Source organism: Carassius gibelio, chromosome A10, assembly GCF_023724105.1.
Source record: "Carassius gibelio isolate Cgi1373 ecotype wild population from Czech Republic chromosome A10, carGib1.2-hapl.c, whole genome shotgun sequence".
In the NCBI taxonomy this organism is placed as follows: domain Eukaryota; kingdom Metazoa; phylum Chordata; class Actinopteri; order Cypriniformes; family Cyprinidae; genus Carassius; species Carassius gibelio.
In genome coordinates, this window is record NC_068380.1 from 7,672,852 (window position 1) to 7,700,842 (window position 27,991).

The 27,991-nt window shown below is 36.8% G+C and overlaps 3 protein-coding genes and 1 long non-coding RNA gene across 4 annotated transcripts; 3 read left to right on the top strand and 1 right to left on the bottom strand.

Annotated features, from left to right (window-relative positions):
• LOC128021026 (olfactory receptor 51E2) lies at positions 1-27,441 on the top strand. Its single transcript, XM_052607899.1, has 4 exons — positions 1-99; positions 425-588; positions 25,811-25,955; positions 26,153-27,441. Exon 4 carries the CDS (start codon positions 26,181-26,183, stop codon positions 27,183-27,185), a length of 1,005 nt encoding a protein of 334 aa, XP_052463859.1. The 5' UTR covers positions 1-99; positions 425-588; positions 25,811-25,955; positions 26,153-26,180; the 3' UTR covers positions 27,186-27,441.
• Positions 8,010-8,984, top strand: LOC128021031 (olfactory receptor 8-like). The gene is given in 1 exon segment (XM_052607906.1): positions 8,010-8,984. A coding segment is annotated over 1 exon segment (960 nt). The 5' UTR covers positions 8,010-8,024.
• Positions 10,100-13,948, bottom strand: LOC128021035 (uncharacterized). Its single transcript, XR_008185460.1, has 4 exons — positions 13,191-13,948; positions 12,068-12,108; positions 11,861-11,975; positions 10,100-10,503 (listed from the first exon to the last, which is right to left on the bottom strand). It is a non-coding gene; the product is annotated as an uncharacterized LOC128021035 (long non-coding RNA).
• Positions 15,828-24,099, top strand: LOC128020636 (olfactory receptor 13C2-like). The gene is made up of 3 exons (XM_052607248.1): positions 15,828-16,455; positions 18,243-18,619; positions 23,896-24,099. The coding sequence occupies exons 1-3, from the start codon at positions 15,828-15,830 to the stop codon at positions 24,097-24,099; spliced, it is 1,209 nt and encodes a 402-aa protein (XP_052463208.1).
• Positions 27,442-27,991: the final 550 nt, after the last annotated feature.

Here is a 27,991-nt window from a genome sequence, read left to right on the forward strand (position 1 = left end):
CTGATTTATTGTTTATGTCAGTTGGGAGGTTGAACTTGAAACACTGTGGAAGAGAAGTTGAACACATTGTTTTCAGTGACTGTTTTCTGAGACATTCTGGTGAGTGTATTCTGTTTGTAACGAGATATGTTGTTGTCATGTTGTTTTATTTGAGCAAAACCAGTCAGAATGTATTCATGTCAAAGAAAATGTGGTTAAATCGTGCATGTGATCGGAAGTGAAGATTAGAGCAGCTAAGCATAGCACCATAAAGCTAGTTTTGCTAATCAAGGAGAGCACGAGGTGTGCAATGCTTGCGTTTGTTCTAATGTTGAGTGAATTTGCAAATGTATACACCTATAACTCTTACTCTTAAACTGATTTAGGTAAAAGTGTATTGTTAGCGCTCAAAAAAAAAAAAAAAACATGTGATCTCTCTTACTAGGAATTATCTATGTGTTCTGATATTGTTGATGTTCGGTGATACAATTGGACCTGAATCATCTGAGTGGATTCCTCTGGGACAAATTCTCTTCGTCATACTCCATCAACTCATCAGCTCTTCTTTCCTTCGTACTTGATTAACTGAATATTATTCCTCGTGAAGTGGTAGGACTGAGACATTTCTTCTTATTTTTTCCACACATCACACAGGACTGAGATTTTTTTGTTGTTGTTTACACACTACATTTGGACTGAAACTTTTTTTTCTTTCTTTCCAAACTTGAAATCAGTTTCCTTGGGTTATAATTATATTGTTATCAAGCTCAATTATTTTTTTTTTGGAGAGTGAATATAATCGAATTCTTGTCTGTGGCTTTGTTTTATATTTTCCACGTGATATTTCAGTTGTTCATTTAAATTGAGATTTTGGTTTAAAAGGAAAAAAAATACCCCAAAGCTCCTAGAACGAACTTAGAAAAGTGATATTTTCAATTAGCTCAGAAATCCCTGAAGTACCCCCCTGAGTTTTAGGGGGTTACACAAGTACTGATGTACCCATTCGCACATTCTGCATACTCCTTTATGCTGATGGAAGAATCATCCAATATGGTTGTAACTTTATACACCTCCCAGTCTGCCTGAGCAAAATAACCCTGGATTATACACTCAGTTTCCAAAAACCAGAGTCTGACTTGTTTAACAGTTGGGCTATTTGGCTTAAAGCCAAGTGTACTTAGGTTGTGAGCCATTGTATGCTTTATGAGTCAGTTAAAAGGGGGGTGAAATGCTCGTTTTCACTTAATATCCTGTTAATCTTGAGTACCTATAGAGTAGTACTGCATCCTTCATAACTCCAAAAAGTCTTTAGTCTTATTATATTCATAAGAGAAAGATAGTCTGTACCGATTTTTCCCGGGAAAAACACGACCGACTGGAGGCGTGATGTGTGGGCAGTGCTAAAGAATCACGAGCGCCAGTAGGCTTTTGCGTTGAGAGCGTTTGGAAGCTTTGACATTACCCAGAGCCATTGAAAAACATATTTAACGGCTCTGACTTTACCTTGAGGAAAAAACCATCATCCAAAATAAACCATGGCTAACAGTCAGATTCAGCTGTTTATTTATGATCCAGAATCAGATCCCGAGGCTGAAACTGAACGAGAGCAGCAGCAGCAACGACTCGCTCTGAGCGGGGCTCGAACCTGGGTCTCCGATGGGAGGCGGACGCACTAACAAGGAGGCAGAGATATTTTAAGCAGTTTTACTCACCGCCTGCAGTTCCAACACACGATCGTGACCCTTTTTCATTGGGATTGCATCATCCTTAAGAAATAAACGATACGCAAATCCGTCGTCCAACTGGGCCTTGTTTGTAAAACAAGCATCTTCGAAATGCAGGGAACAAACACAAACACTTGCACAACTCCGTTGATGCTCTGTAAAAATAAACTCCATCCACTGGTCCCTTAATGCTGTTTCTCTTTTGGTAATCTGTGCAGGGTTGTCTTGCCCTGGCAACCAAAAACACTCCTTTTGTGACATTTGTGACTAGTCAGGATGCTCTCTATAGTGCCTCTGTAAAAGGTGCATATGATGGGGGCCGGGTCTCTGGCACTTCTCAGTTTACAGAGGAAGTGGAGATGCTGTTGTGCTTTCTTGGGCAGTGCTACGGTGATGTCGGTCCAGGAGAGGTCCTCTGTGATGTGCACACCCAGGAACTTGGTGCTGCTCACTCTCTCCACAGTTGCACCGTTGATGGTCAGAGGAACATGTTGAGTGTGCACTCTCCTGAAGTCAACAACAATCTCCTTCATCTTCTCCCAGCTTGTGAATGAGCTGTTGAGGGATGATTGTGTTGAATGCTGAACTGTAGTCTATGAGCAGCATACTGACGTATTAATCCTTTTTTCTCTAGAAAAAATTTGAGTGCTGAGTGGATGGCAATGGCATCATCAGTCGAGCGGTTGGACCGATATGCAAACTGGAAGGGGTCCTGGGAAAGTGGCGGGTAAACATGATATGGTGCATGACTAGCCGTTCAAAGCACTTCATGAAAATAGAAGTAAGTGCAACTGGACTTTAGTCATTGAAGCAGGATGGAGACAGCAGGACTGTAATGTAGGGCTGGGTATCGATTCAGATGTTCCAGATCGATTCAATTTCGATTCACAAGATCTCAAATCGATTCAATTTCGATTCGATTTTCTATTAGAGCTGTAATCGGGCCTTAAAAGTTAAGCCCGACAGATTTCGGCCCGAGTCCCACAAGTAGATTGACAGCTTTTTAAAAGCCCGAACCCATTTACAGCCCGACATTATTTAAATGTAAGCACGCACAACAGCTTTTTTGCCTTTTGTCAGGAATGAGTCATATATACATGTTTTAACATAATTTATACAAGACTAACGTAATAGGTCACTTGGAAGTTTGAACAAATAAATAAAATCAGTCCTCTGTAACATAACATCTCAGCACTCTATAAATAGCCCTAGGTATAGGCTCATTTAGTATATAAATAGGCCGACGTACCAATAAAATCAAGTCTTTCTTAAAATAATTAAGATCAATTCTAAATTAAGATGCGTATTTGGCAATAACTAAATGAATTAAGATAAAAGCTCGGCTGGATTTGCTTCGCCATAGCAGCTGACATAAAGAATGCCAACATTAGCTTATATAGCCTACTCTGTCTACATTATGCATTTAAGACTCAAATAATATTTAGATATTATTTGAAAAACATTTACTCACCAAGATTAGGCTAGGTCTACATGTTTTTGTGGAGGAAAATGATTGAATCCACTGTAGATGTCTTCAGCGCGTTCCTGTCCTCACTGATGGTGCGTTGTCATTCTCATTATAAACAGGTCAAAACTTTTCCAAACCTCAGACTTTGCTTTAGATGCTGGTGCTACCAAAATGTAATCATCAGAGGCAAGCCTCCATTTCAACTAATCAGCATACATTTTCGCATCTTTCTCATGCTAATCGAAACCCATTACTTGACCGCTCATTTACCACACAAGCCCGAGCCCGGCCTGATTGGTTCGATTGGCAATGGGCTTCTTCACACTGCCTGAACATGTGCAATTGTGCTTTTGAAGAGTACTGACCACGTGCACCTGTCCGCGCGGTCGTCTGCTCAGAGCCTCGGTACACACTCTCCGATGGCGATGTTTACATCATGCCTGCCTAGCGGTCCATAGCGGAAAGCAGAAAAGTATAAGAGGCTTTAAGATGCAGTCTGTAAGACGCGAACGGTAGCATGACCTGACGCACGATATTGCAGAAAATGTGCGTTCACAAATGTTGATCCAAATATGGAAAACACTTTCGAATTTAATAATATGAGGTTCTCTCCAGAGATGTTTTGCCAAATTTCTTCAATTAAGGATGATTGCTGCGTAGTATATGGTGTTTCCATTTGCTTTAACTTCTTCAAGTGAGTTGCAATAGTTGGGGAGTTTGTGCTGTGACAGATCCAAGCTGGGGGATTTTAGTAGTCCATAATTGTTTGTATGTTTGACTGTTTCATCATCAATACACTTGTAGGTGATGTAGGTGGTGACAGTCTCGGTGTACTATTGGAGATATGTGGTGTTATTGTATGTGGCAGCCTGCTTAAACATATTGCAGTTAGTGCTGTCAAAACAGTCTTGAAGAGCCTCTGATGACCCTTCCGGACACACTTGTATATGTTTTGAACTGGTTTGGTGACTTTAACGAGCGGTCTGTATGCAGGAATTAGCATGACAATGATATGGTCTGAGGCACCAAGGTGGGGGAGAGCCTTGTAAGTTCCTCTCTGTGTGGAGTAAGCGTGTGGAGTGTTGTTACCCCATGTTGTAAAGTCAATGTGTGGGTGTATTTTGGGGAGATCATGGTCGTGGTTTAAATCCCCAACTAAGATGAGAAAAGCATCAGGATGGGTTGTCTGCTGCTCACTGATGTGCTGGTACAGTTCATTTAGTGCCTTGATCCTGTTCTTGGAGCTGGGAGAGATGTAAAAAAAAAAGGAAGAAAGTTAATTCCATCAGGTGCGTGATTTCACATAGAGCAGCTGTTACTACACGGAGCCGTTGTTAACTGAGAAGATGCGCCAAAAAACGCTGAAAATGAAGTGGATTTGTGCATCTTCTCTAGATGCGCATAACGATCGGCCGATCGTGATCGGAGCACCCCAAATTGCTTTACTTTCTTCCTTTTTTTTTTTTTTCTCGTATTCGTAGATCCGTCTATGTTCCGCCAAAATAATAAATGCGCAAAAATTAAAGAGCTCTGAAATGTTTAGTCGTGCCTCTGTGAAGTTCTGAAGGCATTGCTCCTGGCAACCGATAGCGTATCCTGCCATAATGGCCGACCGGCTCAGACCCTGCCCAAATCAACCCAAATCGGCACGTGACTCTTCACTCTCAATAGCTAGTACGATGGTGGGGATAGCTGGCTGGTGTGGGTTAGCCATTAGCCTAGCCCAGATACCTCCCAACGTACCCCTCTTCTGCTTCTCAGCGCCTCCGCTATGGGTGAGATGCAGTACTGTGGGTCGGTAATGATGTAGGCATCCAGAGCAGACTGAGATCCAACAGCTCTTTCGCATGCATGGAGTTTAACTATAAAAATGGAGAAAAATGGAGAAACTCACGACTGTATAAGGGCTTAAAGCAATTTTGTCTAAGAAAAATTCCAGCTAAAATTGTGCTTGTAAAGATATATATAAATATAAGGGCTGCACGATATTGGGAAAAAATGACATTGCGATTATTTTATTTTTCTGCGATATGAAATACATTTTTTTCTTACAAACAAAAATGCGGTGAGCACACTTACATTCTAATTTTAAATGATTTAAACATCGACACCATCGTGTCAATTGATTAATATGCATGAGGGAGAGAGCGCAGACAGCCCTCGCGTTTGAAGATGGGGAGCGTGTGGCCGGGGCTCGCCCTCTCTCTCTCCCGCGCGCTCTCTCTCTCTCCCGCGCTCTCTCTCCCTCGCGTGCGCGCGCTCTCTCTCAGTTTGAACAAACAAAAAGATGTAAAAGAGCCCAATTCAGTACTCGCGGTGTTCTGGTGTTCGGGGCTCACGCAGAGAAAGGTGTCTCACTTGAACATCAAATTTCTTATTTTTGCTCTTGTGCCAACAAATACATACAAAATATGTCTAAAAATCCACCTTGGAAATTATGCTTGAAAAAACTGTCAGTTATTTCTTAAGTGAAAGTAAACAATTGAGGGAAAAAATGGGATGTGTATTATATTGGATGCGTTCATCGTCTCTTAAAGTGACCGCGCCTAAATTAGCTACTGGCTGCTGTAATGTTAATCCAAGAAAATGAAAATGAAAATCACTCCCTGCTCTTGACTGAATTACTTTGTAGTTTTAACAGTCAAACCAAAAATTATTCAGACACCAGATATAATTTTTTTATATATATAGCAAAACTTTAATAATGTGAGAAATGTTGAAGGTGTATGAATGTAGGTTTGATTGTATATTTCATTTTTACATTGAAGACTATCCAGTGCTATTTTTAATTTAATTATTTGGTTTCCGTACCTTGTCACCTGCAAAACTGAAAAAAACTTAAACATTGGTGTGAAACAGGCGCAAGGTTGTTTGCACCTTGTGCAATGTGGAATTAGTTTACAGCTTTTTCAAACACTTTGTGATGCATTTTGAAAACAAGGAGATGAGCCCCTTTTCTAATGCACCACCTAGTTTGTCAATTTTATTTGGGTAGCACACATATTCTGAATGCCTTCGGCAGAATTCGAATGAGCCATTTTAATCTAGATTAATTTCAATATCACAGTGAGATTAATCTAGATTAAAAAAAATTAATCTATGCCCAACTCTAATATATACATGCAGAGGAAAGTTGTACTGTTTTTAGTGCAGCAGGGAGACAATGTCAAATGAGACAATGTCAAGCTGTTCTGGTTGCACCAGTCAATGTCAGTTGTTGTCATTACTATCCACTAATATACTATCTACAGTGTTGCCAAGTCCATGATTTTCCCATGAAATTGGGCTAAATTATCCTTGTTGCCGCAGGCAGTTTTTCATGTCCGCATCGTGGTTTGATGCCACCCAAATAATGTGCATTTTAGCCCCTCAAAACGCAGTTAGTTTTGACTAGTTTTGAGTAGCAACTGGGTGGGTTTTGTTGTGAACACCTGGCATCTCTTTCCGTTAAGCAGGTAAAGTTATTATTACGAACATAGATGACTCATAGAAAATACATTGGTATCATAAAGAAAAAATAATGACTTTACTGGAGATCCACAATTATTGATATCTCGCTCACAGGTCTTGTGCGTCTGTGTAGGTGATGTAAAAAAGAAAAGCAGGCATTTGGACCAAAGCACTGTGAGGCAAGGGAGGGGGAGACTAAAAATCTTTCTAAACTTAAAATGCATTTTGCCCCATTTGTGTTGTTTTATAAAATGTTTACAATATACAGCATGTTTTTTTTATAGGGCTGTGCAAAAATAGAATGCAGTAAAGGCACTCCTGTGATTTAGAAGTATATTTCAAGCATGTGTGTTCAGATCAGGGTTGCCAGGTTTTCAAAACAAATCCTGCCCAGTTGCTTCTCAAAACTAGCCCAATCGCGTTTCTAGGAGGTTCCCCGATAAAAATTGTATCCGGAGGTTAAAATACACCTTTTTTTGCAGGGTTGCCTTGGTAAAATTCACATTTTAGGGGCTAAACATCACATTATTGGTATTGGGGTCACTTCAACCCGAGGACATGAAAAACAACTGCGGACTTGCCAACACTGGTTCAGGTGGGGCTGCATTTACTACACAGAGCCATAGTCCACCAACAAGCTACACAAAATCACTTTCAAAATCGACAAAGAATCGCCTGCAATTTTCAAATAGATTTTGTGTTGATTTTCAGTGAACTATGGCTCTGTGTAGTAAAGGCCAACCAGTGTTGCCAAATCTGAGGTTGTTTTTAAATGTGATCCCTCACCAGTAAAACAACAGATGCCTCCATACTTTTTGTAGTTTAAGGGCTCCCTCCACAACTGCAGTTTTGCACATCCCTGTGGATTAGTCAGTGTACCTGATTCTGATTTATCCAATTATGCTAGATCTGTGCTATGATTGGTCAACCGACAAGTCTGTAGAGGACTGCCATCTTTACCTGAAGGATATATAGTTCAGGTCTGGGGAAGTCTTATTACAGTGCAGTTTCTGTACTAGCTAGAGCAAAACTTTCTGTTGTTGTATCTTTCTTAAAGTGAGTAAACCACTGAATTTGTAGCATCTATTATACAAAATCTTGCATATTTTATATATATATATATATGTATATGTATATATTCATTTTGTTTAATATGACAATGGAAGTTAAGGTGCATGCTAAACTATAAAAGTGCTTTTAGAGCTTAATGTGTTTATGTATATGTTTCTGTGTGTGTATAAAAGTGCGTAATTATTTGACATTATAATGTAGTCTTAATATCTATTCTCAGAGTCTGTAGTTGTAATATTTGTTTTAGAAGAAAATGTAATGAAACCATGTTTAATAATATACTGCTTTTCTACCCAGAGAGGATGAACACAGGATCAGTGAGTGAACTCGCCATGAATCTTGCTTTCACTAAAAACAGCAATATTTCCATTCCATCTTATTTCTACATCAGTGGTTTTTCTGGTATACCTCACATGAGATACTATTATGTATTCTTGTTATTTGTCTACATTATTTCTTTGGTTGGGAACTCCTGCCTCATGTTTGTCATTATTTTAGACCGAACTCTTCACACTCCTAAATATATTGCTGTCTTTAATTTATCACTCACCGACATTTGTGAGAGTACGGCTGTGATCCCTCAACTACTGGATATGTTTTTGTTTGGGAATCAGTTGATCCCGTATGTTTTGTGCTTGATTAACATGTTCTCTGTCTTTGTGTCTACTTCAACATAGTCCTTTACTCTTGCTGTTCTGTCTTTTGACAGATTAGTGGCTATTTGTTTGCCACTGAGGTATCATATGATTGTAACTCACAGATCAATGCTTGTTATACTTGGAGTTACTTGGGCAGTGGCACTGCTTATGGTAATTGCTTCTACAATTTTCATCAGCAGACTTTCTTTCTGTAGAGTGATTGTCATCATAAATAGTTTCTACTGTGATCATGGGCCTATATATCGTTCTGCATGTAGCAATAATTTCCCCAGCTATGTGATAGCTGGTTTGTACCCAGTACTAATTCTTGGCTTTCCAGTAATTTTTATCATCTTTTCATATGCATGCATAGCTGTGACATTGTTTAGAATCACTACCCCACAAGACCGTCAAAAAGCCATGAAGACATGTATTGCTCATTTAATAGTAGTGACCACATTTTATGTGCCCATCACTTTTACATATGTTCTTAACACAGTTATAAACACTAATACAAGGATCATTAATCTCTCTTTGACCTCTGCCCTTCCTCCAATGCTTAACCCTATAATCTACACATTAAAGACAGAGGAGTTCAAGGTCTCTTTGAAAAGGCTTCTTAAACGGAGAATCATATTCCCATCTCCAAAATGAACACTTTTTCCAAATTTTAAAAACATGGTTAGACATACACTGTTGTTATCTGTATTGACTTATTATTTTTGTTAAATAATATATGCTTCAATGTTACGCATTTCTAAACTTGATTTAATAATACAAGTTCTGTAAAAGCCAGATAACGGGTACCATGACTCCATAAACCCACAACAAATGCTAACACTAACAAACTACTGTAATCCATTAAATACTAATTAAAAATATAATTTTCATTGTTATTAAAACAATAGTGTGTAATAATGTTAGTGTGTAATTCTTTTGGTCCTTACTTAAAGGGGGGGTGAAATGCTCGTTTTCACTCAATATCCTGTTAATCTTGAGTACCTACACTGTAAAAAAAAATCCCGTAAAAAAACGGTAAAATTCCGGCAGCTGGGGTGCCGGAAAATTACCGTTAAATAACGTGCACATTAAGTAACAGTAATTTTCCGTAATTCAAAAATACAGTTTTTTGCTGTAATTTTACATATTTTCTGTATTTTCTTCAGCTTTTAATGTTTGATAAGATGTTTTACATAAATATTGTGGAAAGTTAATAAGAAAAAAACCATTAAATTATCATAAAGTTTGAACACTGCTTTAATTCAAATAATCAGCCGTAAGTGCAAAAATGTGTTTTAATAATTTATTGACCAATCTGCAAGAATATACAAATAGTTTGTTCAGGACTGCAATTTACTAATATTCTTTGTACAAAACTGCAACAATATACCAGTATAGAGATTATAGCTAAACTGCAACAATATTCCAATAAAAAAATAAGCCCAAAAGTTTAAATTAGATCACAACTGCAACCACATACAATTCAGTTTTTTTTCATAACTGCAACAGTATATATGAAGAGTTCAGATGCAAAAGCCTCTAAATGCCATCTGAAATTTTCATCTAAAATTGGGATTTTTATCAAGCTCCTATGCTTAAGTTGAGTCATTTTACTTTAATGGCAATGTGCAGGTCCATTGCCAGACTATTAAAGTGAAATAACTGAAAATAAATATAGGAGCTTGATAAAAATCCAAATTTTAGATGAAAATTTCAGATGGCATTTAGAGGCTTTTGCATCTGAACTCTTCATATATATATGTATATATATATATATATATATATTTAATAACTGCAACAACACACAAAAGAATTGTTCAAAACTGCAACAATATAGCAAATTGGTAAACAAATAAAAAATAAGAATTAATTTGTCCTTAAAACTGAACCACCTGTGAACAGATTAATTCATCTTGACAACAGATGATGCATTAAAAAAAAAAAAAATCAACCATGAAAGCAAATAATCAGCAAGTATTTTAAGTCTTTGACACTGTCAAGAATTTCTGCTAGGCAATGTAGGAAGATCTGACACTCCAAGTTTTACTCCATCCTTTCAAAGTCCGCAATCTTGTTAATCAGTGAAAGAACCTTTGGACTGACTGCTGATTTCTTTCTCGATGTGGTCTTCTCCACTTTCGATCCCTTCTCGGGGTTCATCTTAAAAAGGAATCTGTTGAGTAAAAAAAACATATTTAGTAATAAAACATGGACTGTACCATATGCTGTGAATATATTTAAAATAAAAGCAGAACAATAAGAACTTGTAAAGGGCATGCTTGTGGTGGATGTTGTGAAGAAGTATGTGAGAGGTAGTTGTGTGTGAGGCAGACTAAGAAGGTTGTGACAATGTAAGAGAGTGTGTTGTGTGAGGATGAGAGTGTGAGGATGCATGTGGCGCTGCACAATTAACCACATGCAGTTGTCAGATGCATTTGCAGATGAATCGCATTAGATTATGAACAGGATACTGCATAGCTTGTCAGTGAACTACAGCTCTGTTTATTAAATGTTGCTTAATTTGAAAACAGGTGATGGATATTTACTACTAATCACAGGACCGACTTTAATGACGAGACACGCCTGAAAAACGCATGTGATTAATTATGCAGCCCTAGAAGGTTGTGTGGGGATGCGTGTGAGAGTATGTTAGTGTGTGTGAGAGTGTGTGTGACTGTCTATGTGAGAATGTTTGGATGTTTGTATAAGGAAGTGTGTGTGAGAGGATGCGTGTGTGAGAGTGTGTGAGTGTAAGGATGCATTTGTAAGAATATGTGAAAGTGTATAACTGTGTGTGAAGATGCGTGTGAGAGTGTGTGTGTGTGAGAGAGAGAATGTGTGTGAGGTTGCATGTGTAACTGTCTATGTTAGAGTGTGTGGATGTTTGTATTAGAATGTGTGTGAGAGTGTGTGTGAGGATGCGTGTGTGAGAGTGTGTGAGTGTAAGGATGCATTTGTTAGAGTATGTGAAACTGTGTAACTGTGTGTGTGATGATGCGTGTGAGAGTGTGTGTATGAGTGAGGAAACGTTTCTGAGAGTGTGTGTATCTGAGAGTATGTAAGTGTGAGGATGCATTTGAGAGAGTGAGTGTGTGTGTGTGTGTGTGTGTGTGTGAGGATGCATGTGTGCAAATGTGGACGTGAGTGTGCGAGTGTGAAGATGCATTTGTGAGTGTGTGTATGTGAGAGTGTGTCAGTTTGAGGATGTGTGTGTGACCGTGTGTATATGTGAGAGTGTGAGGATGCATATGTGACATTGAGTGTGTGTGTGAGAATGCATGTGAGAGAATGTGTATGTGAGTGTGAGGATGTGTGTGTGTGACTGCGTGTATGTGAGTGTCTGTGTGTGTGAGTAGGCATGTGTGACTGTGTGTGGGTGCGTGTGTGACTGTGTGTGAGAGTGTGTGTGTTAGAGTGAGTGTATGTAAGGATGCGTAATTCAGTGTGTGTTGAAAAAGTGTGAGTGTGTGTGAGAACACACGTGTGAGTGTGATATGTGTGAGAGTGAGTGTATGAGTGTGTGTTTTTACCTTTGCACAATCTCTTGCGTTTCTCCTTGGTTTCCTGGGTATGAAATGTTCAAGCAGTTGTATGAAGCAAACATCAGAGCGTTGCAGAAGATGGTGATGTGGTCGTTAACTATGACTGGGTGAACAGAAAACATAAAGTTCATAAACCATAAACACCACAACTATTACAAGTGTAATATGTGAACATCTTTGCATTTTGCAACTCACCCTTTCATGTTGACCATGGTTTTAGCACTCACTGAACTTATCTGTAAGGAGAAAAAAAGCATGTAAATGTGAAATTTTAAGGAAATCTACAAAAATACAAAGAAATATATTGATAAATGTTTTATATCTATGGTTCTGAACCTTATCTGCGCCACCTGTTCATCCCTATCAGTGAGTCTATCAATAATCCCTATAAGCTATAACAGTCTTTAATTATAGAAGGGTGATTAAAACAGAAGTTGTGAAACTTTTTTCCCTAGGCGTAGATTACAAGATTACAAGGTTATATGAATTCTCAGATGACACACTGCAGACATTGTTTTTTCATTCACAATTTTAACTGGTCAATGGTTTCACCAGCTTTTTGAAACACTTTTAATATTTTAAATATTTGCTTAACCGATAGACAGATATAAAGGGTAACCAACAGAAATAATTTATTAAAAAGTGATTAAATACTGACTGTAACGATATTTCAGACCCTCAATAAGACTATATCTGGAAGTAAAAGAGTAAAACATGCAGACAAATTAAAGTAGTTAAGTGAATTTCATTATACAAGCGTAATAACCAGTGCTTGAAGAGGGAGAAATGCAGACGAACATAACGTTTCAAATCGCGCGTCACTTTAAGCGCTGGTCCTAATGAGTCTGTTTCTAAATTCAGAATTTTCATCCAATCTCGCCTCGAAAAATATGATTTTTTTTTTTTTTTTTGCTTTTAGACGACGCCTACTATTATGTATATCAAAACTGATTAAAAACACTGCATTATGCGTCGAAGTTCGGTAAAGTTGGCAACATCTACATATTCGAACTTAACATTAACTGAGCTAACTGTTAAATTTATGAGTTCTTAAACCACAAATGATAATAATATTTAATAACAGTATCGTAGACAACCAGCTAACGACTTTCCTTAAAGTAAGCCTGTTTTTCCCTCAGGGACAAAATAACATTAGAAGTTAACGTTACCCACACTTAACGACTAACGGCACTGGTCAGCGCCGAAGTTTGAAATACTGGTTTAACGATTCAAAAAGGTAAACATTCTAAATTTTAGAACTCATATATAGTAGAAATAGCATTTAGTAATGACCAAAATGAGAAAACATGAACTTTACCTGCTTATTTTCGCCTCAGATTGAAGATTGACCGTGAAACTGAAGGTCGAGTTATTCCTTCTGCGCGCGCAGCAGCTCCACTGCGTGCTTGGAGGAGAATGTGTCCTTGCGCTAGGGCGGGAATTCCTTCAGTTCGAATATTACATTTTTTATTTTTTTTAATTTTAATATCAGCATATTATTATATTATTATATCAAATTATGAAACGGTACTATGAGAATAAATCCGTAATAAAACACCAAACTGAGCAGAACTATTTTGACAAGCGGAAGAAGATGTGGTCAGTTGACAGTACTTTGGAAATACGATTCTTTCGAGAAGGATTTTTCAACAAACCTGTTCAAAAAAGGATTAACCTGCTCTTTTATGCAAACACGCAATGTAGGCTACATATACAACATATTATATCAATAGTAATAATAATAATAATAATAATAATGAACGTTAACTTTTGTACAGTTGTTATTTATATTTTTAATCTATTAAAAAATATGGCATTATATTATTAATGCCACACACACACGTACACACACACACACATACTGCACATACTACATATAAATATAGCGCATTATGTGAAATAAATCTTCAAAAATATTTTTGGGACGTTATGCACATTGACATGTTTTTCATGTGATTTTACATAAGATATGTAAATTTACAGTCTCTTTCTGTAATTTTACAATTTTAAACTGTATTTCAAAATTACGTGGAAAAAACTGTAAAATAAAACAGTAAAATTCCGTAAAATTACAGTTTTTTTTTACAGTGTATAGAGTAGTACTGCATCCTTCATAACTCCAAAAAGTCTTTAGTCTTATTATATTCATAAGAGAAAGATAGTCTGTACCGATTTTTCCCGGAAAAACACAAGCGCCTAGAGGCGTGACGTGTGGGCGGAGCTAAAGAATCACGAGCGCCAGTAGGCTTTTGAGTTGAGAGCTGGAAGCTGTGAAACAGATCCAGAGGCTGAAATTTAACAAGAGCAGCATCAGCAAAGGCGGTATGCTATGTGGTATGTACTGAAACTGTATATATTTGCTTAGCGGTTTTGGAAAATGACTAAGTTCCACTTTATGTCGTCTTTTTTTTTTTTTTTTTTAAGCGGTAATTACATGTGGAAAGTGCAGTTTGATGACAACATCGCATGTTGTTTACTTGATGTGCTTACGCGCTGATAGCTAAGTTAACAACACAGAGATATTTGAAGCAGTTTTACTCACCGCATGTAGTTCCAACACACAATCGTGACCCTTTTCCGTTGGGACTGCATTATCCTTAAGAAATAAACGATGTGCAATCCGAAATGCAGGGAACAAACAAAAACACTTGCACAACTCCGTTGATGCTCTGTAAAAATAAACTCCATCCACTGGTCCCTTAATGCTGTTTCTCTTTTGGTAATCTGTGCAGGGTTGTCTTGCCCTGGCAACCAAAAACACACTTCTTTTGTGATTTTTCGCGACGCTCTCGCTCTGATCAGGCTGTGCTCAGCCTCTCTCTGCTCTGCCATATGGGAGCGCACCCATATAAGGAAATTCCGCTCCATCTAACGTCACACAGAGCCATACTCTAAAAAAACTTTCCGAAACTTGTGACAAACCGGAAGAGATTTTTTTGGAACAAAAATGTAGGTGAATTCTGTTAAATAAAATATCTCGCTTGGCATTGAACTTTGAGCTTTAGAATTTTACTGATATTTTTTATAGTCTTAACAACAACATTACACACTAACTAAAGTTGGAAACATGGGATCACGAAGAATGGGACCTTTAAGAGCTACGATCCATGTTCCGGAAAAACATGGCAAAGGCAAGTTCTTTTAGCTGATCTGTTTTTGTGTGTGTATAAAAGGGCTTTCTTTTGTATGTTCTTTCACATGGCCGTGGCCTCCATCCTCACTATTGGTGCATTTGTCTGTTCACATCTCTGTTCATTTACAAGAGCCATCTGATAATGAAGTGAATGATTATTAGTGTTGGATTCATGCCGTTAGCTATTAAACAACAATGAAAGGTAAAATCTCTTGGAACAATAAAATAATATGAAGAGGGGGTCACAAAACAAACCAGGACACCGTGATTTCTTCTGCTGGCTCGGATTGCCAAAACAAGCTTTTGGGATGTTTAGAACGCAGAGATCAAGGGAACATTTCAAGTGCTAATATTAGCAGTGTTTCAAAACTCTATTTTAAAAATATCATTCTGTAAAGGATAATATTTCTGTTTCTTTTAAGAATTTTGAGACAACTTAGCATAGTCGTTATGTAGCAACAAATAGGCTTCAGTTTCTCCCCTCTTTTGATTAGTACTGGTGCCTGCTCTGTTAGGTGATTGGTCAGCTGACAAGTCCATTGAGGCTTGGAGTTTGTAGTAATCGATCAACTGAGGGATATACAGTTCAATATATAACAGGTCAGGGAAAGTCTTTTTACAGTGCTGTCTGTTTTATACATCAGATCCACTCTTCACTTTTCTGTGAGTACAAGTATTTAATGATGCACAATAACCTTAATGATTACATAAATGTATTATAATTGCTTTATATAAAACTCATTAGAACATTTTATTTCTCTGCCAACATATATTTCTTGTCTTAAATAAAATAAATAAATACTTATTTTCTGCCTAGACAGGATGAATGGAGGATCAGTGAATGAACTTACCATGAATCTTGATTTCACTGAAAACAGGAATATTTCTATTCCATCTTACTTCTACATCACTGGTTTGTCTGGTATACCTCACATGAGATACTATTACATTTTTCTGTTTTTTGTCTATTTTATCTCTTTGCTTGGAAACTCCTGCCTCATGTTTGTTATCATTATGGATCGAAATCTCCACACTCCTAAATATATCTCGGTCTTTAATTTATCGCTGACAGACATTTGTGAGAGTACGGCTGTGATCCCTCAGCTACTGGATACATTTTTGTTTGGGAATCAGTTGATACCATATGGATTGTGCTTGTCCAATATGTTCTCCAATATGTTATTTTTTACAGAGCAGTCACTAACTCTCACTGTTCTTTCTTTTGACAGATTAGTTGCTATTTCATTACCACTGAGGTATCATATGATTGTGACCCATGGATCAATGCTTGTTATAATTGGTGCTTCATGGACAATAGCAATGTTACTAACAATGATTGGAGCAATTTTTATGAGCAGACTTTCTTTCTGCAAATTTATAGTCACTGTTAACAGTTTCTACTGTGATCATGGGCCTATATATCGTTCTGCTTGTAACAATAATTTCCCGAGTTCTGTGATAGCCAGTTTGTTCCCAGCGATCATCCTTGGGTTTCCAGTATTTTTTATTATCTTTTCATATACATGCATAGCTGTGACATTGTTCAAAATCACAACTCCACAAGATCGTCATAGGGCCACAAAGACATGTACTGCTCATTTAATATTAGTGGCTATATTTTATGTGCCCATCACCTTTACATATGCTCTATCATCATTTATAAATGCTAACACAAGGATTTTTAATCTCTCTCTGACCACTGTGCTTCCTCCAATGCTTAACCCTATAATCTACACATTCATGACAGAGGAGTTCATGGTGTCTGTGAAAAGACTTCTGAAAAGACAAATCGCATTTAAATAATAGCTCCCCACCCCCAAGTTAAATAACTTTATTTTCAGTGTTCTTTTGTTACTATATCTTCATGATGTTTAGAATAATAGTTTTTTATGTTATATGCTTTGAAGTGCAAAAAGTTAAGTCATATAAATACATAACAGAATAAGTGTGGTGAAAGTCAGTATTTTATTATACTTTACAACATCAACATCCCATATTAAAGTGCGTTATTTCATTAGTAAAGTACATCTTATATCTTTTTCATGTGAGTTTTAAAAAAATATGGATGTTTGACATTTTGTGGGTAGTTCTTGTTTCAGAACGTATTTGCAAACATAAGACTCTGGACAAGATTTAAAATGCTAGAGTTATTTTTATTATTTAATGGGTCCCATAAAAACAATGAAGATGTGGCTTGGAACAACTTTTTTTCCCCTTAAACCGTATTGTCTGTGGTAAGTTTTTTTTTTTTTTTTTTTTTTTTTTTTTTTGTCCCCCAGAACCCTCTTTTCACAGCTGAATTATTTTATATTCCCGACACATAAGGCTAGGATGGGCAGTGTTCTTCATGATCATTTTAGTTACACTATTTGAAAATCTCTTCATACCCTGAAAGTCCTAGGCGAGATTTTAGATTTCTGCACCCTGCCACACAACACAACACAAATACTGATAAGTATTGGCATAAGTAGTAAATAAATTTTAATGATAAATAAATGGAGATGTTGAATTGCCTTGTAGGTATTTTATGAGTGAATATGTTAAAATTGCCTATTGACGAGACCAGATATGAGCTACTCTTACAACTATGCCTACAGTGACAAGTAATTATTTCAACAAATAGAAATATGAACAATATGAAATGCCTAAAATAGACTAACAGAAATCAAAGGCAACATTTTGTAATTTAATTGTAGATGTTAGCCAGCTAGCTTGAAGTTGCTAGTTTGTCTAATTAGCATACCCATAACTTTCATTTCTATTTTGTTCATACCATGGAAAAAAGACATACTTAAACCTAATTATTTCAAGATGATCCAATATACGTAAATATGTCTGATAACTGGTAGAATAATGTAATTTTGGCAGTTTTAGAGAAGGTAGAGTATAAACCATGTGTTTCGTCTATTTTCTGTTAATGATTTTACTAAAATGACTGTACGCTATGTTATTATTAGTTTAATATTTTCACAATTGCTGCCGGAAGGAACATGGAACCGTGGAATACATGCATTGATTTTTCTAATATTCCACATGCAAAATACTACTATGTGTTCTTGTCTTTAGTGTATGTTGTAACTGTTTTGGGGAATTCATTTATCATGTGTATCATGTATTTGGCCCGCAGACTTCACACAGCCAAATACATTGCTGTTTTTCATCTGGCTCTTTCTGATCTGTGTGAAAGCTCAGGTTTGATTCCAAAAATCATTGACATGTGTGATATCTGTGCACTAGCTTGTAATGATATTTCCATAAATATTTTGATGGGTCATATTTCCTTTGGTCTCCTGATTTGCACACCACTCATACTGATCATTATTTCATATTTCTGCATTGCTCTGGCTCTGCTTAAGATTGCTCACGGTGCTGACCGAATCAAGGCCATAAAAACCTGCACCTCGCATCTCATATTGGTGGCAATTTTTTATCTCCCAGTTTTGTGCAATGTCCTTGCATCTGTAACAACACCTTTGCATCCAAACGCCCAGATAATTAACAATTCTCTGACTCAGACAATACCACCAATGCTGAATCCCATCATATACACTCTAAAGACAGAAGAGGTCATGCAGTCCATAAAAGAACTGTACAAACACAGCAAAGTGAATACAACTGAAGAAAGAAAAATGAAATGCAGTAGGATAAAATAAATTAAATACAGGTTTCATCTCATATCTTCTGATCAGTGTGTGTGAAACAGCAGGAGGTGGATTTTGCCTTGCACAATATTTGTGTTGATTTTCATTACATGCCTGAAAGAAACTCTTTGACTACAGATATATAGTTATTTGTTTCATCAGCTGTGATCATTCAACAAATATCTTATTTAACAGAGTTGATTGATGAAATACTGTATGTAGATGTTGTAACAGCAATGGTGTTATAAATTGAGAAAAAATATTTAAAAATTAAGTGAAGTTTCTGTAATTGCTTCTTTTATTCAAAACAATACAAATAAGTTAAGTCAAGGCTGTAAAAATAAAGCTTTACAAATATTCAAACTTTTATTCAGTGATTTTAATTTTAATAAGTCAAAAGAAGGTACATGTCTAATTCTTTCAATATAACAAATGTTTTGAATATGCTTCTGCATCATGTGTATTGTCCTTATGAACAAACACCTTGAATGAAACATTAGCTGGCATTTGTTCTGCTGATTGTGGACCTCAGTTTGTGAATTAAATCATGAGATCCCAGATCATGTAATGGAGACACATGCTTCAGGGAACTGAATCATTATATTAATCTGTGTTTAACTAAAGTAAAACAGTCAATACCTACAAGCAGTTACACAACCCCATCCATATAATAAAATTCTTAATCTATGAACTCACACATTAAACAACACATAATGGGTTGACAGTATTTTAGCAGTGCAACAACTTATTCACAAAACAGATCATATGAGAAAAGGTCATATTATGCAATTTCTATTTTTCCTTTTCTTTGGTGTGTTATGTAGCTATTTGTGCATGTGTAAGATCTGCAGTTACAAAGCTCAAAGTCTCCCACAAAATGATTTATTCTATCTAAAAGAGAAGGCTGATCCAGACTAAAACACCTCGTTCAAACACGCCCCCACATCTCTACGTAACAAGAGGGAGTTTTTTTTTACATTAAAACATATCAGCTTATTCTGTTCAGGGTTAATTTTGACAGGCATTTGGTCTTGGTCTTTATTTTGATATGAAAATGCTTAAGTCTTTTTTTGCTTAATTTTAGTCATTTCAGTTATTTGACTTTAGATTTAGTATAGTTTTAGTCTACGAAAAGTAATTGCATTTTTTCTCAACTTGTCATTAGTTTAGTCAAAGTGCAGTTACCTACATTTACTTCTCTCTTTGGATCAAATCAATTAAGCTTTATCCCAATTTGGATTGAAATTGAATTTGGAAAAACTTTATTAAATTATGACAATTTTCCTTTTTAGGTGAACCATCCCTTTAAACAGAAGTGAAAAGGGAGCAACTTTTTTTAACATCTTGGATGGAAGGCATGCATGTAATACTGACACACGTTCAGTTTTTGCCCACCTGTTTACATTCACTCAATCTATAACTGACTATATTTACGCGAGATACTCTATATGATAAACATTTGAACTGAACTGATGTGTGTGTATTTGAGCACTGAATACAATGACAGGACACACATATAAAGGACAAGACAGTAGATTATAGGATGCATTTTGAAATGTCCGGTAGTCCTCAAATAACATTATAGTCCCATCTCGTCCTGTAAATGAAGACTTGGCAAAAATTTCATTATATTGTAGTTTTAATAATCCTACAGTATTTTAGGTTTAGCTCATCAACGTCTCGTCTTATTCATAGAAAAAATGTTCATCTTTTCATTTTTCATCCTCATCTTCATTGACGAAATTAACGAAATAATGATCTTTAAAAGACATTTACATTTAGATGTATGTCTATAAATCTAATGCATCTAACAAAGTTGTTGGATGTAGCCAAGCCACACCTCTACAGATGTCTGCTGAAGGATATGGTAGCTCGGCATCCATTGCAAGGTGCCATATCCTACACTTCCAACAAGGCATTATTTGCTAAATCGAAGGAGGCTGCAACACTCATGGTGGAGTAATCCCTTATTTCTAGTGGGGATGGTATACACTGGGCTTGATAGGCCAACAGAATGGCATCCATGATCCAGTGGTCCATTTTCTGTTTGGAGACAGCCTTCCCCTTCTGCTGTCCTCCAAAGCAGACAAAAAGCTGGCCAGATCTCCTAAAGCTCTGTGTACTGTTCAAGTATATGTACAGGGCTAGTTCTGCCTTGTCATGAGACATCACTTGCAAACCACCAAGGTCAGTTCAAGTCACCTCTATTGATATTGTAAAAAAAAAATTAAAAAAAATTGTGTTGTAAAAAATACAGATTGTTAAAGCAGCTCTACAGTGTTAAACAGGAAAAATGTGTGCTGATAATATAAGAGGACTGAAGAAAACAGTCTGTTTATCAGTTAATGTAAGTTCATTGTTGTGTCCCCAGCTAATCAAGCCAAAGGCAACATTGCCAAATAACCAAAACTCCATTTGTGACAGAAATGGAGAAAAAAACCCTTGGCCAGATGAAACCTCCATGGTGTGGTTTATTTTCAGACTGCAACAGGTCAGATTGAGCAGAAGACTCATCTGGTGCTTGTGGTATTGCCCCGGTGGCCATCTAGTTGACAAGGTCTTCACAGGAGATCTGTCTCTAGAGCTTGTCTAGTTGACATGGTCTCCGCTGACATTTAGGGCTGTAAATCTCATCTCTAAGTGCTGGTCCACCATCTGGACTGTATAAGGACTGAATACAAGGGATCTCAGTGACCACCTTAACTGGGTATGGACTGAATCTGGTTGGCTACAGTGACATTGGTATAAGGATAAAATAGATTAATATTAGCATAGTTGCCATTTTTCTAGTACATTACATCGGGTGTAATGGGAAGTGTTTTCAATTCCAGTTGACCTAATTAATGTGAACTAACAATCCTTTCATGGATTTGAATTATAGAAAAGTGATTGTGTTATATGTGCATGTCAGGTTAAAAAGATGGGTCTTTTTCAGTGTTAATTTTGACAGCGAATTCGGATTTAGTCTTAGTCTTAGTCTTTTGAATAACACACCATTTAGTTTTAGTCACATTTTAGTCATCTGAAATGTTTTAGTCTTAGTCTAGTTTTAGTCGACTAAATATCATAAGAGTTTTAGTCTTAGTCTAGTCTTAAGTCTTTTAGTCTTAGTCTAGTTTTTTTTTTTAGTAGAACAAAGTCAACTTAGTTGACTTGACTAAATGTTTCCATCAGTCTGTTATGGAATGGTATTTATAAAATAAACATAAGGCCTGCTCTCAATGAAAAATATACATGCTCTCTGAAAAAGATATGCATTCGTCCTGAATGATATGCAATGCATATGACATTCTTTCAAGATGAAGTACAGTATTATTGAAATAGACAACCACATATATTATATTTGTATTGTTTGTTCATTCAATTTCTTTATTTGTGCTATTTACACAAAGTTTACATTTTTTTTAAGTTTGTTTTTGTTCATTTAAAATAGCACTGCATAGTCTTCACTGTAAAATAAAATACACAATCAAACCAAAATGTATTCAGACACCTTCAACGTTTCTTACAATATCACAGTTTATTTGCCTGTAGTTTAGAAATTGGTAATAAAATATGACAATAACTCAGGATTAAACTGTGTCAGAACAACAAATTCATCTTGATAATGTCAGATGCAATGCTTAATTTGGTTCAGTCTGTGGTGTGAAAAGGTTGCATTAGCAATTAAAGAAAGAAAAACTTAAGCAAAACATGGTCAGGTCCCTATTATTTTTATTTTTTATTTTTTAGTCACTAGTAAAACAATATAATCTATTCTATCTGATTTTTGGATTGACTTTGGATAAATTCTTGTTAAAACTACAAAGTAATTAAATCAAGAGCAGTGAGTGATTTACTTTCATTTTCATACATTAAAGACACTGACAGCAGAGCTAGTAACTTAGGCGCGGTCACTTTAAGAGACAAATGCATCCATTATAAAAATACGCATCCGATTTCTTTCCAACTCTTTACTTTCACTGAAGACATAACTACAGACTTTTTCGAACACACTTTACAAGACGGGTATTTCGACATATTTAGTATGTATTTGTTGTCGGTACAAAAGCAAGAAGACTTTGAGACGCGTCTCTGCTTGCTCCCTGAACACCAGAACACCGCGCTGCTGAATTGAGCTTTTTCACTTTTCGCTCTTTTTCTTATGTTTATTTAAAATGCGATTTGTATTTGTTCGTTCAGGTGCAGGAGGACGCAAATGTCCTGAAGGAGATCTCGGTTAAGTGTTGCGCGTAACCATCTGCTCAGTTCAGCGTTCCCGCAGCGCGGGGCTGAAGCCAACTTGATGCGTTGAATGCTCGGAGCACGTTATAAAACGTATTCTTAAAATACACATTTCTGTTTTAATAAATGCTCATATTAAAACATAGCATTACACATAAGTAGGTACAAAAATAATCAGTGATACATTTACGACCCCATAAAAATTTGGGTCCAAATGGCATTTCAAAAGGTCGCAGTGTAGTTCCCTGTGTAAACAACTTAACTGTTATGAAAACGTCCTCGAAACTGTGCGAATTTCTGCAAACTCATCTTTGTTCTCTTTTCTGTGTAACTGCTGCTGCGTTTGTTTAGCTGTGGCGCTTGCATTTGCCGCGACTTTTTAAAATGGCTCGGCTGCTTCTGCATAGATCAACCTACCCTCAAAGATTCGCTCTGATTGGATCTCTTCTCCATTCGTCCCTCCCATATATTTTCGTCTAATTTTTATTCGTTGACTAAAGTGTCAGTTATATTTCGTCACGTTTTTCGTCATCATATCTGACTTTTTATTTAGTTTTTATTTAGTTTTCGTCCGTGAAAAAGGTTAGTTGACGAATATTTTTCGTCATAGTCTTCGTCAACGAAATTAACACTGGTCTTTTTAGAGTACTGAACCAACATGACATCTCAGTGGATCTCCGCTTCTGGAAGAACACTGTGCAGCGAAAAGGTGCCACTTTAAGGCATATAGCAACTAGCAGAGGTAACTCTTGCTTGAGAGACTGTATCCCTCTGAATTGCTTCTCGTCTCACCCTGGGGGCCAGACAAGGAGAGTCCGGAGGTCTGGAAGCAGATGCCAAATTGTGCCCTGCCCCTGAGACAGAAGGGGTGCCCCTGCCAGAATACTGTTTCCCCTCGGAACAAGATTTTAACTGAGAGGGACAAAGGAACATGATTTCATCTACCACCCTGAGTGTTAATATACACCAGAATCACACAAGTGTTTGCCCTGGATCAACAGTCCAAACTTCCTCATGGCTAACAGCACAACCAAAAACCAGAGGTAGTTGATATACCAATGCAGTCAGGGCCCCGTGTAGCCCAAGTTGGAAATGGAGAGCTGATGATCCAGGGCAATGGAATGGCCGTGGTTGAGCCGGAGAGACAGAGGACTGAAGAAGAGCCAAAGGTTTGGAGGAACCTGAAGGAGCCAGAGGGACGAGATGCAGCCGTAGGAGTGGAGTCCTGAGGCACAGGATGGTCGACGACAGACCAAGGCTGAGCCGGAGGGATTAGGGAGCCCGGAGGAACCAGTGGACAGAGGGGCAGTGTGGAGAGGAGGGAGCTAGGAGGGAATACAGTCCCATAGAGCTTGCACCGCATGGATGGTGGGGTTAGGGCGAGCATAGGGACCGCTAGACGACCGCGAATGAGGAAGCAGGAGAGGGTGAGAGGGCAGGAAATTTGTGAGCCTCTGGGCTTTTCAGGCTTTTGTTAAAATAATCAAAAGATGGTCACACGATGAATATTTAGATTTTTTTTCCCTGAGTAGTTTGTTTTTATTAAAACAATTATGAATATTTAATAAAATCTGGATCTCTTTGTCTGCCATGCAAATCAACTGTTCCTGCTACTCCCCAGACTGGATCTCTTCTCTCTACTTTCCCTAATTGCATATTCAATCATTAGATCTGTTAGCATTAATATTTTTATTCTTATATTTTTTTGGGGGTGATTAAACTGTAACACTGTGTGTTCCAAACAGACGTGAGGCTACACAATTAAAAGTATCTTTTCCATGTAGTTTTTGTCCTAACCACCCGCGACAGCTACACGTGACAATGAGCAACACGGAATTGTATTTTAGAGATGTTTTTTATTTTCTGCAATGTCACGGCAGAAATGACATACGAAATATGGCGTATAAGGATTATGTGTCCGTCAGCGCAGAGAGTGAGGAACTAACTGATCTCTGCTTCATTACAGTTTTCACATATTTTTTTCATCCCGAATGCTAATCTGCCTTCAGAACACCTGGTAAAAAAGTTGCGCGATAACGTGTGTCATAACTATGACACACCCTTTACGCATTAGTTCTGGCTTTTGTTCACACAGCGCTCGTTCCAGGACTGAACCCGGTAATGTTACTAGGTCCCGACCCGGGATCAAGGATATTCAGGCAATTTTCCGGTCCAACATGCAGTGTGAAAGGGGCTTTTGTCTAAAAGCATGGTATTTTGCAAATGTAACTGGATTGGGTGCTGATGTACAGTAAGACTACTGAAGATTCTTAGAACACTAATATGTAGCCTACATATCAACATATAAAATACACTCTCATTTAGATCATAAAAATATAAATTCATTATATATTTGGGGGTTGGGGTTCGGGTTCATGTGATAAAGCCTATTTCGAACCCAGAGTACTCCCCCCTATGTAAATGTTTAAGGACTAAAAGTGTGGAGAAGGGGTGGTGGGGGGATGCTGCAAGACTGTCAATGAATTGTGCTTAGTTGTTGAGACATGGTAGCAGAGCTGAGACCTAAGAAGTTACCAAACTGCTGCAAGACTATCAATGATTTGAGGTGAGACTGCTGTATATATACTGTACATCTAACCATTGATTGAGTCTATCCGAACATGCTCCTCCCGAACTTTGTTAATAAAACCTAATTTAGTATTTACACTGAGTAAAAATAGCATATTTATTTAGTGATAGATGCTATTTAGACTAAGTGAAAATAGCTGTATTTTAAGTAATATGCTATTTACACTGCAAATAGCAAAATTGTATTTATTCTAAAATAGCAGGATATTCTACTAATTACTTATTACAAAAAGTGGCAGTTATCTGCACCTCTGCATTGTAATACATTATGCAATACATTATATGAAATAACAGTATGCCATAATTGCCTATGTACTTATTTAATAAAATTTTTATGTTCTCTTCTCCCAGCACCCCAAAGTCTGCCCTTTATGACGAGCCTGTTCAAGTCTATAGGGAAAAGGGTTGATGCATGAACTAAAGTCCCAAGCTCATGATCAAATATAAATATGTCTGATGATTGTTAGAAAATGTCATTCTGGCTGCTTTAGGAAAGGTAGAGTATACACAATGTGTTTCCTCTGTTTCTCTCTAATATTTTACTACAATGACTGTAAACAATGTATTATTAGTTTAATAGTAATGTTAAAGAACATTAAGAATTTTTATTCATTAATCATTGTGATTGGAAATCAGATCATTATGGGAATATTCTGGTATTTTGTGTATTTCTATAACAGTTCTTCATCACAGGTGAAACAAAAGCCAGAGAGCAGTTATCATGAGCTCCATGCAATCAAACTCCTCAACAGATTTGACCTTTGTTCGACCTGCAACATTTTTTATCAGTGATTTTTCTAATATTCCACATGCAAAATACTACTATGTGTTCTTGTCTTTAGTGTATGTTGTAACTGTTTTGGGGAATTCATTTATCATGTGTATCATGTATTTGGCCCGCAGACTTCACACAGCCAAATACATTGCTGTTTTTCATCTGGCACTTTCTGATCTTTGTGGAAGCTCAGCTTTGATTCCAAAAATCATTGACATGTTTTTATTTGATCACCAAGACATTTCTTATGAAGCGTGTTTAACAAATATGTTTTTTGTATATCATTTTATGAATCTGCAGTCTTTGACACTACTCGCTTTGGCTTATGACAGACTGGTTGCCATTTGTTTTCCTCTACGGTATCATGCCATTGTAACCAAACCAGCAATGTTTCTGATCGTAGGGGTGATGTGGATTGTGTCTGTGATATTTTTTTCTGTACTTGTAGGTTTGCTGAATAGAATATCTTTTTGTAGGTCTAATGTACTTAATAGTTATTTTTGTGATTATGCCCCTATCTGTGCACTAGCTTGTAATGATATTTCCATAAATATTTTGATGGGTAAAATTTCCTATGGGCTCCTGATTTGCACACCACTCATACTGATCATTATTTCATATTTCTGCATTTCTGTGGCTCTGCTTAAGATTGCTCACGGTGCTGACCGAATCAAGGCCATAAAAACCTGCACCTCACATCTCATATTGGTGACTATTTTTTATCTCCCAGTTTTGTGCAATGTCCTTGCATCTGTAACAACACCTTTGCATCCAAACTTCCAGATAATTAACAATTCTCTGACTCAGACAATACCACCAATGCTGAATCCCATCATATACACGCTAAAGACAGAAGAGGTCATGCAGTCCATAAAAGAACTGTACAAATGCAGCAAAGTGAATACAACTAAAGAAAATAAAATGAAATGCAGAAGGATAAAGTTAAAATAAATACAGGTTTCATCTCATATCTTCTGATCAGTGTGTGAAACAGCAGGAGGTGGATTTTGCCTTGCACAATATTGGTGTTGACTTTCATTACATGCCTGAAAGAAACTCTTTGACTACAGATATTTAGTTTTGTTTCATCAGCTGTGATCATTTAACAAATATCTCATTAAACAGAGTTCCTTGATGAAATACTGTATGTAGATGTTGTACATTTACAAAATATACTGAAACATTTATTGAAGTTTATGTAATTGCTTCTTTTATTCAAAACACTGTACAAGTAATTTAAGTCAAGCGTCTAAAAAAAATAAAGCTTTAAAAATATTCAAAATTTTATTCAGTGATTTAATTTTAACAAGTCAAATGAAAGTACATTTGCCTTACAATTATTTCAATATAACAAATGTTTTAAATTCTGCATCATGTTTTTTAATCCTTATGAATAGATACCTTGAATGAATCATTAGCTGGCATTTGTTCTGCTGATTGTGGCCCTCAGACAGGTTGTGAATTAAATCAGCTTTTAATTTCTTGAGACCTCAGATCATGTAATGTAGGCATGTGCTTCAGGGAACTAAATCATTATATTAATCTGTGTTTAACTGAAGTATAACAATCAATACCTACAAGCAGTTACACAACCCCATCACACACAGACAGTGTAAGTCCATATAATAACATTCTGTATCTATGAACGCACACAGTAAACAATTTTTTGAATATTATATAAGTATGTCAACATATTCTGTTACACCAAACACACAAAACAATGATCTTTAAAATAGTATCATATGACACCTTTAAAA